The 13,245-nt window shown below is 43.5% G+C and overlaps 1 protein-coding gene across 2 annotated transcripts in view; it reads right to left on the bottom strand.

Annotated features, from left to right (window-relative positions):
* The window catches only part of LOC113149260 (prospero homeobox protein 1), a 28,354-nt gene extending 16,208 nt beyond the window's left edge, over positions 1 to 12,146 (bottom strand). The window contains exons 1-3 of one of the 2 annotated variants that reach the window (XM_026341236.1): positions 10,917 to 12,146; positions 5,815 to 7,878; positions 1,885 to 1,992 (exon numbers count right to left, since the gene is read on the bottom strand). In XM_026341236.1, the coding sequence (XP_026197021.1) occupies positions 1,885 to 1,992; positions 5,815 to 7,812 (2,106 nt within the window). In that variant the 5' untranslated portion in view covers positions 7,813 to 7,878; positions 10,917 to 12,146. Of the gene's footprint in view, positions 1 to 1,884; positions 1,993 to 5,814; positions 7,879 to 10,620; positions 10,894 to 10,916 lie in introns of those variants that run through there. The other variant, XM_026341237.1, reaches the window with a different exon arrangement.
* Positions 12,147 to 13,245: the final 1,099 nt, after the last annotated feature.

Below are 13,245 nucleotides of genomic sequence, written 5' to 3'. Positions count from 1 at the left end.
ACGTTTCCTGTTTTTGCAGGAGTGAATTGTGGGAGATAATCTCTGGCTGCCTATTGGCTGACTGCACACAAAAAGCGGCCCTGGAAAGCGGGCTTTTGTTACTGTGGCGACTCAAAATCCAGTGGCTGGCTTTTCTTTCTCCCTGGCCCCGCCGAGGCACACATACCATGCCACACCATCAGCGAAAAAAAGAAAAGAGAAGGAATGACATATAGAAAAGGGAAAACCCTCCTGACCTCCGCTACTCCACAGCACATGACTGGTCCAAATACTGAGGCTTGTCACTAAAAGAGCCACAGGGTTTGTGTGTGTGTGTGTGTGTGTGTCAGACAGCTTTTGCTTAAAATGAAAGGAAAATGTATATTAGTATACGTCGAGGTCCAAATTCAAAGGCAGTAACTTGAACTGCCTCCTTCAAATGACTGAATATCTGTATTTTATCTGTTTATTAATCTGTTTTAACCCTCATTAATAATGAGATGTCTTAAAACCAGTGACGTCACACTATAGGCTGTCATTAGCCGTACCAACAATGGTATTATGACACATCTGTCAAAACATTTAATAAACACCAAAAGTCAGAAGAAGTCACAGTCATCTTAAAAGGAGCTTAATCAAGGGGAACAACAGCTACAGCGTCCCCCAGTTGTTAGGGGAGCCCACTTCCCACGTTCATTATGTTCCTGACAGTCAAGACCTGATTAGTTGAGACCTGATTAGCCTTAAAGACTTTTGTCTGAGGACAGCTCGCTAAGAGGCCGCCCTGATTGAATCTAATTAGATAGTCTCATTCCCATACATGTCTGCTAACTTACAGCTAGAGTCCATTGTCCTCTGTTAAAAACAAAAGCAAATCAATGTGACTCATAATCCTCTTAAGTATCTTGACCTTGTTTTAGTATATGATGAGGCCTTTCATGAAGAGACCACCTCGACGGGAATGTTTGGTCAGGGAAATAGAGAAGATAAAACAAATAAAAAAGTATGGATTGTAGTGGGTTACTGTGATATCGAGGGCTAACAAACCTGCACTTACAGATTTGCGTTTTCCAACCAACCAATGACAACCTCGAAACAAAGTCATGTGAGTCGCAAGTAATGGCTGATGGTGATGGCATCCAAGAGGGGGCAGCTGGGAGAATAGGGAACCTTTATCTTGCGATTTGAATAAGGTGGCCTGGATCTGTCACAGTGTTTACCCCGCCGTATGGTCCGAGAGGGGCACACACACACAAAACAACAACACGAACAAACTTGGCCTCGCACACCACAACGGCCATTGTGTTGTTGCACTTGTTTTTTTTCTGCAGCTTATATATTGTGCTTTGTTTTCCAAATTTCCTTCATTAAACTCCCAGTGGATCCAACGCTCATCCTTGCCATGTTCCCTAAACCGTCTCTTTCTCCGCTCCCCTCCCTCTATCAAACCATCCTCCCTACACCTGCTCAGATAACCACTCCTCCGTCTCTAGGCTCCATCCTCCTCTCTGCCCTCTCCACCCCTTCATTACTCATCCTGCTCTTTATCTTTAGAATACTCATAGGCTCTACAGCTCCCTCATGTAAACCCATTCAACTTCCTCTTCTTTCATCTTTTGCATAAAACCATAACTTAGTGAGGGAAAGGGCCTCATTTCAAGACAGACAAGCACACATTGTTCACGGCAACTGAAGCTGGCACATCACAATTAGTAAATCAAACTTCCCCTTTTAAAGCAGGTGCATGTTCAAACAGTGAAATTCAAGAAGTTTAAAGTACAAGAGATGATTGTGGAAATGTCTGCCTAAATTCGAAAGGTAAATACTGGAGAACATTAACGCTATTTCAGGCAAAGTTTTTAAAGTAAGTGAAACACTGAAGTGAAAAAGCATGCTAGGACTCACCTTCACATCGGAGAAGAACATCTTGAGCATATTTGAGCTTGGGTAGCGGGTGTAGAAAAACATGAGTTTGGCCTTCTTCAGATGATTGGGAGAGAGACCCTCTTGGATCTGAACAGCTGCAATTAAGGACATTAACAACAGTTTGGAGGGAAAACAACTTAAAAGTAGATAAGGCAAATGTAGCAGCTGATATTATTACATCTGTACTTGATTATAATTGGCAGTAAGTTTGGCAAGAAATTGTCATTTGGATGATGGGTAACCAAATTTCCTTTCAGGCATGAATGCAGGTTTACTGGGGGGGTTGGGGTGGGGGTGGGGGGGCATCTGAAGACAGTGCACCAAAGCAAAACCATTTGCTTGTAATTAGCATCATCCATATCAGGTGTGAGAGCGTCATGGTAAATAAAACACTGGCCAGCAGTACAGCCGATTCTTTTACATAAGGAGGCTCATTTCACAGTCAAAGTAAGCAAACGCCTTTGCCTACACCCTGCACTAACCTCCACCCAAAAAAAAAAAGGGAAGAAGAAAAAAGGAGACATTTGCATATCACAGACAAAGACAGCAGTTAACGCCAGTGACGGGCAAGAAGGCCTAATGGCTTGGCGACAACACATGCCAAGCCTGAATATGACTGTGTGATGTTGGCTTCTTATCAGTGATAAAACAAGGTCTAGGAGACACTGACCTAAGCAACACGAAAAACCTTCTCACACTCACATTGGCCACATTCAAATACATGTCAGAGGCCTTGTCTTCCTAATGGATCGCCTGGATTGAACGGCAGAGACGATGGAGTCGGGCTATTGGGGGGCACCTTGAGGGATAGTATGGTTCCAACCTTCAATTACATCCCCCTCCTCCTCCCTCTGCTCCACCCCTACCCCCCAGCCTCTCTGCTGCTGCCAAACCCTTGGAGGAGCAAAAGAAGGAGGAGGAGAAGGAGAAGAGGGCCTCTGAGGCTTTGGACTCAGCCAGTGATGGGGGGACTGAAACACATCTGCGCCACCGAACAGCCCAAGCCATTTCCATGGTGAATTAACAGCCGTATAATGCATCTGATAATATCAATCTGGAGGATAAGACACTGAAAAGGGATGGGGGCAGGCTGGATGTTAAAACCTAGGGCTGTTTCAGCGAGGGTTTTCATCAAGCAGGAACAAGATGGCGCTTTTAATTAAACTGAAGATACAGCCCAAAGTTTTCAAGAAAACTCTTAACACTTCGGTGAACAAAATACATTGCTTGACATGATGTATGCTCTACAGGGGTGGCTTTGATCGTTAAATTCAGTCAAGTGTCCAGATGTAGCTATAACTATAGAGTGGGAAGAAGGCATCAGCTGCTAGATTGGATTGCCCTTGGCCTCAGGGTTACAAAGCAAAGCCAGCAAATGTTGAACCACGCTGGGCTGGATCCTTAAAGACCCTGTCTACTTTGTCTGATTCAGTGAGAGAGAGCGAGAGAGAGAGAATTGGTTGTATACGCAGTGAGGGTCTTGTGGGGGAAACCCTGGCAGACTGGTGTTACTCTGTCAGGCCTGGCCAAAAGAGCAGCACTTCACTCTCCACACCACACCATCTGCTCCAAGTGAAGGGGATACAATGGATCCTCAGACGGAGAGAGGGAGAGAGAGACAGAGAAAAAGAGAGCTCTTTTTCAGTAAGGGCAAGGTGGGATTTGTTTGCTATGAAAGCTGTGCACTTACATTTAGATTAATTTGTTTTTGCTTTTTCAATTAGGATTAGCATTGCTTTCCTCTTATCAATGGAATTAAAAATTATTTTAAAACAAATACATTGAGGTTTTACCTCTCCAGCCATAAACGCAATATCACCTCCCTTCAGACAACAATTAAGAAGCTTCATATCTCCTGATGAGGCATTTTCATCTCCAATTCACTCACAGCTTGCAAATGTAATTGTGATTGGACTTAGGGGTGGCGTGTAAGGCTATTATTTTGTCATGATGGTGCACTCGTACCAGCTGGCCCACTGTTCGCCTGCCACATCTGACAAGACATCATCATTCTCACAACACTTCCCCAAAGCCCAAAGTCATGAGAGGGAAATAGCTGCTCTACTTCCTAATTCCAGGTGTAAGGACAAGAAAATTTGGAGTCGGACAGAGAACAAATGAGGAAAATGATAGCAGCCATCTGCTCCACAAAGCTGCAGAGAGCCGGTGAACTTGAACACAACTCACAAAATGTCTGACAAGCTGCCTCTGACTTCTGAGGCTCAGAACAAAAAAAAGAGACGGCAACAGAAATTGCAAAAATTCTTCATCAGTAGAACCAGCGATAAACACAGACAGTGAAAATACTGTAGTGACATCCTAATTACAATAACCCATATCTGTAAATGCCAAACTGTTTCTAAACCTGTGGAATAGCTGCAAATCAAAAATTTAAGATGAAAATAAAAGATAAGCAACACATGTGTTGCTGAGACATCTGTTAATGCCCTGAATTTATAAATGCTACAATGAAAGCCACAGCATCTGGCATATGTGGTTATTGTTTGATTGTTTTCTACTTTCTCTCAGTCTCTGTATGTCTCTCTCTCCCTTTTCTCTTTTCATCCCTCCATCGGGAACCAGTAGAAGCAAAGGATTATGGATCTCTGGAAAGCGTTCACCCTTGGGTCAGAAGACAAGACAAGGCGAGGTAATGAAAGATAAACAGCTCGCTGCAAACACCTGTTAACGTCCGCTTCAAAGAAAAGACAGGGAGGAGGGGGGTTTGCAGGGAGGGAAAACAAAAAAAGAAGTATTTGGCTGCCAAGCAACAGCCGAAGGGCCCCCCGGGCTGTTGACAGATCTTTATGAAATGAAAAAAAGAGAAAAGAAACGACAATGATTGTGGGCTTTTTACAACAGCGATGGATGATAAGAGGAACACAAGAGAAAACACAAGCAATCATAAATATACATCTTTGCTGAGTCCTCAGGCGAACCTTTTGTGACATGCACACACACACACACAAAAGACGCACACATGAAAAAGACAAGGCACTCAGGTGCACTCAATAGCAAAAATAAGGGATCCAAACTATTACATATCCACTCAACTAATAAAGCCTCAACATGTAAAACAACTGTAGCGTTAATTTCTTAAGCATGCGATGAAGGCTAATTACTTCAAGACAAAGCTTTGTACGGACAGTCAGTTTGACACGAATCAAACTTTCATAAGGGTTAAGGGTGTTGAATACTTAGGGACTAAGGTGGTATAGAGGAAGCAGAGATGGAAGTGACTGTATCTGTTTAAGCTATTAGTCCTGAGTCCCCAGGGGATTCAATTTGAGCCTCCCATAGGGGATAGCCTCTTTATCCACAGGGCATGATTGGGGCACATTGGGGTTAAACTATAAGGGAAGCTATACAACACCATTGTGAGCCAAGTTTCAGGATACTATCTGCCTTCTTATTCTTTCAGGACATTTTTTATAAAAGGAATTGGGGCAGTAAATGTCGTGGGGACCTAATCTTCCTGAGTAAGTGATATGTGACAAGAAAGCTTTTAAAGCACTTAGGAATCAAAGATTGAAGAAAAGCCTGTACGGTGCTGTGAGAAGGAAGGGGTATGAGTATAAAAATAAATACAACAATCCAGTACAATGGAGAAGAGAACAGCAGTGGGAGGAAAAGTGATTCATCAACAATTTCTTAGGCTAGTTTCAAACTGGTTCAAAAAAGATTTTGATTTTTAACTCTTTGTGGTTCAGATGGCATGTTTCACACCTGTCTCCACCCGAAATCAGATTTTCTTTTCTGACACACAGAGTCATGAGATGGTCTGAACTGGACCACATAAAATCTTACAGTCACCAACCTTTACATTAATTTATTATTGTTCTTTAGCCCCCTAATAGCACTCACACACACACACACACACACACCTCAGAGATTTGTTTTAAAGGATACATTGCTGCCTGAGTAGGGGGAGATGTCAGCCATGTCCTGGAGATCACTGCATTCAGACTTGATGAGCGACAGGGAGAGGCCCTCGGCTGTGCTGCCAGGATGCGCTGGTGAACAAGAGCGATGGTGGTGCCCCAGATGGTGACCTGATGTCATCTTGGTCCTCAGGCTGGTGGTCTCCCTTGACAGGTCCATGGAGTCTGGTGAGGAGCGATCCTTGCCTGTGTAGCCACCTGCAGGTGCACCAAGGGAACTCTGGAACGGGTAGCCCATGAGAGGTAATGGAAAGGGATGTCTAAAGGATGGGGGGCTGAAACCCATAGAAGCAGAGAGTGAAGAGGGGTGAAGAGCAGGATGGTGGTGACCGCCATGGGCACCCACAGCTGAGGACTGGTGGTGGTGCTCACCGGGTGTCTTCCTCACGACTAAGGGCAGCGCCTCGGTTTGGTCATTGGCGGCACCTGGCATCCCGGGCATGCTGGCAAAGGTATCTAGTGGATTGGGAATGATGACGTCACCGAAGCACTGCAGCCTCTGGTTGGCAGTGTGGAAGTTTGGGTTGTCTCCATTGACAGCGGTGGGAAATCTTTCAGGAGGTATGGAAAGCGGGGGGAAGGCTTGCTGGGGTGTAGGACGTGGAGGCTTGGCAAACACCTTAACCACTGTGTCCACCACCTGGGTCATGGCTGAATTGAGTTCCTGTTTCAGTGTTTCTGCCAGCTGTTTACCTTCAGCATGCATTGAGGAGCCTGGACCCCCTGGTCCTTTGCTGCGGCTGAGCCCCTCTCTTCTTGGCTTGTCTCCATCAGCAAGCAGGGCCTGCTCCTGAAGCAATGCTCGCGCCCTGTCCAGGAAATGTCCTGGGTCCAGGTCAGACATCTCATTGTCAGAGCGCAAGTCATCTCCACCCCGGTCATTTCCACCTGTGTCAGACCGGGCTGGGCTGTCCTCCGACATGTTTCCTATGTCGTTGTGAAGTTCATTGTGTTCTGAGTCATCAGTGGAATCGTAGATCTGAAAGAACTTCTCCTGCAGCTGGCGCAGCTGTTTCTGCATGTCCTCCAGCTGCAGCTTCAGTTGCCGTCGCTCCTCCTGCTTCTGTTCCTTCCTCTGGCACACCAGCTGGGTGAAGCTCTGCTGTTGCTGCTGAGGCAGACGCTGCTTACGCTTGTTCTCTCGGCTGTTGCTGCTGCTGCTGCACACCTCACCTCCCCGTGGGCTGCTGGGGGCTTGCTGCTGAGACTGAGGAGGTGGGCAGTCTAGCTCCATCTCCCGTTCTCCATCCATCTCATGGTCACGCTCATGACGGGAAGCAGCAGGTACCACCACACTGGGTGAGTGGCTCATACCGCGTATAATGTTCTCTACACGGGCTCGCTTGGCACGCAGGTGTTCATCATTGAGACGTTCGATGTCAAAGGGGGCCAGGCCAGGTGGGCGGCCAAATGGGGACAAGCACTCCTGAGGGGTGCTATCCTGGGAGGAGTTGCTGCAGGCATCTTCTTGGGGAGCATCTGAACTTGCATTGGAGAGTCCTGATCCAGGGAAGCCTGATTCTCCTCTATCACCCCTGTCCCCTCTTTCTCCTCTCTCATGCCCACCTCCATTTTTAGCCATATTATTCTTGAGAAGCTGAGAGATAATGGTGGTGCCAGGAAAGGGCATCATGGCATCCTCGTATGAGTTGGCCCTCTTCAGTAGCTTTCGGAGTACATTGGATTTGGACTCACTGTCGCTGGCTGATATAATGCCAGGCCCACCATGTGGCTGCACTACAGAGCACTCCATGGAGTCGGTGTCTGATCCGTGGTGAGAGTGAGAGCTCAGAGAGTTCATGGCACTGAAAATGGCTGCTTTGGCGCGGGCAATGTTATCAGTGGTTGCTGTTGTGGCTGCTGCTGTGGAGGAGGCTGTGCTGCCCACGGTCCTCTTAACACCAATGTCCACACGTCTTCGCTTGGTCTGTCTGTTCAGGAGGGAGTCGCTGTCATGGTCCGGCATCACGGGCTTCAGCTATTGGGCCATATCCCACAAACCCAGTCCTCTAGGATCAAAGCCCCTGTGTACCTGCAGGCAGAAATTCACAGATGAAAGACTCATCAATGTGAAAAATAAAATGAATTGAAAAAAAAAAAAAAAATTCTGAATCCAATTTACTCAGTCACTCAGGCAGCTTTGAAGACATTTCAAAACTAAGTCTACATTAAACAGAAAAGCGTGAAGGTTTTTTTTATAATGAAACAATCAACCTCTAGAGAATGGCATTAGCTGACATTATGGAAATAAACCGAAATGTTTTGTCTCATGTGAGCAGGTTGTTGTTTTCAATATGTTTCTACAAGGATAGGGACATCCGTGATTACATTTAAGCAGTGAGGACAAATGGCAGAGTAAAGGGAACAGGCGAGATGGGGTCAGAATTAGGCCTTGGCTCGACATTCCAGGGCAAAGTCCTACATTTTATCCTGTCCCTTGATACACGGCGCACAACACTGAACCAGTTCCCACGGAGCACAAAGCTGCATAAAATTATGATAATTACTTAAGTACTTGTCCTCGTTTCCATGTTTATGTGCTTTAAGCCAACATAGGCGTAAAATGAAAAGAAACAAGGTTAAGATCATCTGTGAAAAATGGTAGAAGGGGAGGCAATGCACATTGTACACGCCGCTGTACGCTGTCTACTAAATTATATTCACTACATGAACATGATCATTTGGCCATTTCAACAAATACTCAGCTTTTAAACTAAGTTCACACATTTCGTAATTTAAAATTGCAAGACCTGTGTTCACATTAATCAATATGGCCATCATATCTTAAGCAATGGGGGGAGTGACACATAAAAGCAACACAAAATAGGCCTATTGATTTTGGTGCCAGCATGAGCTCACTTCTGTGTTTTTTGTTTGTCTTTTCATCTGGCAAGGGCAGTTAATTCTGCTCAAATGAATAGGTCACAAAGGTCAACTCTGGCAAGGAGCAACTTAAAGCGCTCTTACAAAAACCCTAATGCCCCTCTGAAAGCAAAACGTTTTGTCAGTACAGACCAGCATCATTAACGCTATGTAAGCAGCGGTGGCAGTGTCATAGTCAGAGCCATATCAACCGCATGCAATCTCAAGTGTAGTGATATTATCAGAAACAATTTTATCACAATGTCTTTATTTTTAAAAAAAAATCTAATATTTTTTAGGTTATTCTATTTATAAAATTGTTAATGTTTTATTAATGACATAAAAGTGGCTGCAACAATTTATATCTTAATTTTTACACCTTTAAGAAAAACATCAGCCCACGGAGGTTCAGTGGAAAATCATAAAATCTAACAAATACAAAGCAAATTTTTACCTAAATAGTATTTAATTAATATTCTCAAATCATACACTGATGCAATCAGAGCTGCAAAGTAGCTATAAAAATGTAGAATTTAAGTACAAAAATGTCACACGACAGGTTCAGATGTGTTTTTAATTTTAAGCTTAATATTCTAAAATAAACGTCATGGATATTTTTTCTATATGCTCAGTTTGAGCTGAGGAAACAGGGAAATTTGAACAATTTTCAGATTTAACAACACTCGCTTCCAACTTATTTGCTACTAACTAAAGGAAATTGTCTCATTTTCACAGCATGAGAAAAGAAAAGACTTCTTTCTTGTCACTAAGCCTCCCAGACACATTCACACAAACACACACACACACACACACAACTTAAGTGCTGGCTTTGTTAGAAACTGTGCAGTGTAATGCACCACACAAGCAACAATCAGTAACACGTTTTTTACTATGAGAAACATTTTGTTAATTGAAAAAAATCTAAAACTCCTAATTTGCTGGAAGAATAGGTTGAATTTAATGTTTCCCCTTTATAAAAATCGTCCTACTGAAGTCACTCCAGTTTTATGCAACAGCACTCGTTGATAAATGGCTTTAGCCCAAGTCTTGACAGTCACATCCAGCAGTTCAGACAAGAGGTGATACATCTCTAAGAAAGAAAAAAAAAAAAAAAACTTGACTTGATCGCCTCAGGATCTTAACAGTGAGCTTGAAATAGTCACCAGCACCTGTCTTTTCCGACGGCGCACCTGTCTCGCATTGCCCATGCGCACTCTCTCTCTCTCGCTCCTAAAAAAAAAAAACCTTCCAACAATTTCAAGCAGCTATGAAGTACACACATAAACACAGAGCTATAGGTCATGGGTCCAACGTGCACACCTCATCAATTTAACCATTATCCTCACTGGAAACAGTCTATCCTTATTATAAACCCTAAATCGTACAATTAAACCTTTCACAGTCAACTGACTAACAAAAAGTTAAAACAATGAGTGATGTTCAGGTTTGAAACTTGGACTGCAGACAACATACAGCTTCTCTAACTTTTACGAGTAAACCTGAAACTCCAAGTGCATTTGCTTTATGAGACAGTAAAAGTGAGAGCTGTGCTCTTTGCACATCTGGTCACCAAGAGGCAAAACATCTGAGAGACCAAAAAAAAAAAAAAAAAAAAAAAAAGGAGCACATGAACAACAATAAAGGGCCAAATTCCCCAAAAACAGAAGCTGTCGCTGCCTGAAAAACGATGATATACAGATAAAAAGGCGTGAAGGAGGTTTTAAAAGGAGATTTAACCCAAACAAAGAGGTGACAGCACGTTCACGCTTTATAACACGCACGCGCGAGAAAACCAAACACAAGTAAATCTAAGTTTACATCTCCAATTAACTTGTATTGTATATGAACGTGTTAGGGGGGGGGGGAATAAAAACCCCACACAAACACACACGCACACGCTTCACAAACTTACTTCGCAAAGTTGCAAATCAACTTGATCTCGGCTGTGATGAGGAAGGCTGGGCTACCGTCCGCAAAACCATCCTCGCAAAAACACACGGGGCTGCTCACGCAACTCTTAGCGCACGTCAGGATGAGGGCAACGAAACCGAGCAAACGCTGTCGTATGGATACGATTAGCTGTGGATCACTAGAATAAATGTTCCAGGTAACGATGGTTGATTTGTTTATTCTTTTTCCGCCCACCGTGCGCAGGCGAGGCAAGAACAAGAACAAGAGAGGGAGGTATCCGAGGACATGGTTACTTACCCTGTAGATGAAGAGGGGGGGGGACAACCTGAACTCCTACGGCGAAAACACAGAATATACGCAGAGCGAGGCGGCTTGCAGGACGCTGGGATGTAACAGTTTCTCAGAGAAGGAAGAGCTGGAATAAAGTCAGCGACGCCGGCCAAAGGAACAAAACAGGAAAAATATAGTAGATGAAAAGAGCTCTTGTGCGTCGGTCTCTCCCTCTATCCTCTGCTGTGACTACAGGAGTGAGAGACATAGAGAGAGTGCGTGAGGGTGAGTGAGAGAGAGAGAGAGAGAGAGAGGGAGAGAGAGAGAGACTGAGTGTGTGCGTCTCCGAGGCGCACTGGATGCAGAGGACTGGATGCTGGAGCGCTCCTCCGCCACTAAGATTCACTTAAAGACGCGGCTGAAGGAAACAGGAAGACGTGCGCGTCACGAGCGGCGTGATGTAACTGTCGCAACCTACCAATGAGAAGCGTCCGTCCGGTCCGGAGGACAACGCACTGAACTTGACCAGAGAATGGGACTTGAGCTTGCAACTAAAGAGAAAGAGAGAGAGAGAGAGAGAGACAGGGGGGAAAAAAGGAAATACCACTCTTACTAATCGGTTTCTTCTCAAATCACCAACTGCGCGAGTAAGAATCGTTACGCACTTTGACATTACACTACTTCAGCCGCCATAAAACACATAGATTACATCTTATTCTCGTATTGAAGTTATAAATATACAGGACTATAATAATTATAGGTGCTGTGTGATTTCATAGTGTAATAAATGAGCTGTCAGTGCCTTGATTATACGGTAATAACTATAATTTAAGGATCATTTAATGAAATCATAAAACCAGTGAATTTGTTGGCAACGGGTGACTTGAGGCTGTTTATCCCTGTTGTAGGTTTATTCATTACATGTAAGAAAAATATGCAAATATTTATGATTTTAAGATAAATGCAACATTAGATGAATTGTCGGGGCCAGGCGGTTTGGTGCCGTTTTAATACAAATGTTTCCACACATGTTCCACTCGTCTGCGTGGGAGGGAAATTACAAATCAACAGTTTATTTTAGAAACATTTCCAACGCTTGTGTTAAGACGTGTTTCGATTTTGTTTATGAGTCTATTAAAACGCACGCACATCCATTCAAGCTCCGTCATGTTTAATCATTATTCAATACGTTATTTTCTTCATGTGAACGCGCAGAGAGTATTTATATTTTAAACACTGCCATGTAATTTATTTTTCCAGAGACAACTCCACATTTAGACTGTAGTATCTCAAAGAGAATAACTGTGGAGGGTCACTTGGGTATAGGAGGTTCAACGTGGCATGTAGAGATAATTTACGTGCAGGGTTTTCTCATTGGTTGCAGCAAAGTCTGATTTATGAACAAGCAAAGTAGCAGAGAGGCTCTCGGATTTGTTTTTGGAATTCAGATTATCCAGAGAAGCCAGTATCTGAGAGGAGCTAAACGTGTCTTTGTGAAATGCTCAGTTAAGAGCCGAATATGATCATGAAACGTCTGTCACCGCATCCGCAGCCTGCTGCCACTAACACATCCCCGTGCGTAAAGACTGTTCTGTCATCACAGATTATTACTGAAGGAAAAGCGGAGAGTAAAACATTCAGCTTTGTGTTTGCAAATCTGAAAAGAATTTGAAGGAATAATTCGATTTTTCTCGATTTAAAAACTTCCCCACCTGTAACACTGAACCGTGTGGACACTGACACCTGATCCTTTCCACAGAAAAACCTGTTTGACGCTTCTGATTTATATAATGATGACGGCTGCTCGACCTAATCCTCCTGCATTCTGACAAATTGGATACTTGATACTGCGGTTTTCTCTGCAAATATTTCAAGCTTCGACCTTTAACAACAGGCGCACACACACACAACAAATGTTCAGTAATATTATTAGAAAAATAATTGTTTTTGTGCTGCTGAAATGAGCGTTTGAGGAAGATTTTATTTTCATCGAGTGCAGCCATACTTTTGGATATTTATATATTAGGTCACATTCATCAGCATATTTCACACCACGCATTCCTGCAATAAAAGAACCAATACGCCTGGGACTAAACGTGCAGGGCGATTTAAATGTATTTCATAAACAACATATTAAACAACTGTTATTATTATTGTTAGTGGTGAATCAAGTTACATATGTTTGTATGAGTCAATCTGATAAAACCAGAAGTTTTTCATCCACTATAGATATCAGATGGGCTTTGTCCTTTTTTTTTTTTTCCAGTTTTTCACGTTGGATCCATTTGTTGCACGCTGAATCTTCTTTTTTTATCCCCTGCACAAACAGGATTCTAAAGTACTTAACGAGAAATCT

This window comes from Anabas testudineus, chromosome 24 (assembly GCF_900324465.2).
Source record: "Anabas testudineus chromosome 24, fAnaTes1.2, whole genome shotgun sequence".
NCBI classification, from domain to species: domain Eukaryota; kingdom Metazoa; phylum Chordata; class Actinopteri; order Anabantiformes; family Anabantidae; genus Anabas; species Anabas testudineus.
Note: the sequence above shows the minus strand (reverse complement) of the source record. Positions and strands in the feature narration are given on the sequence as shown.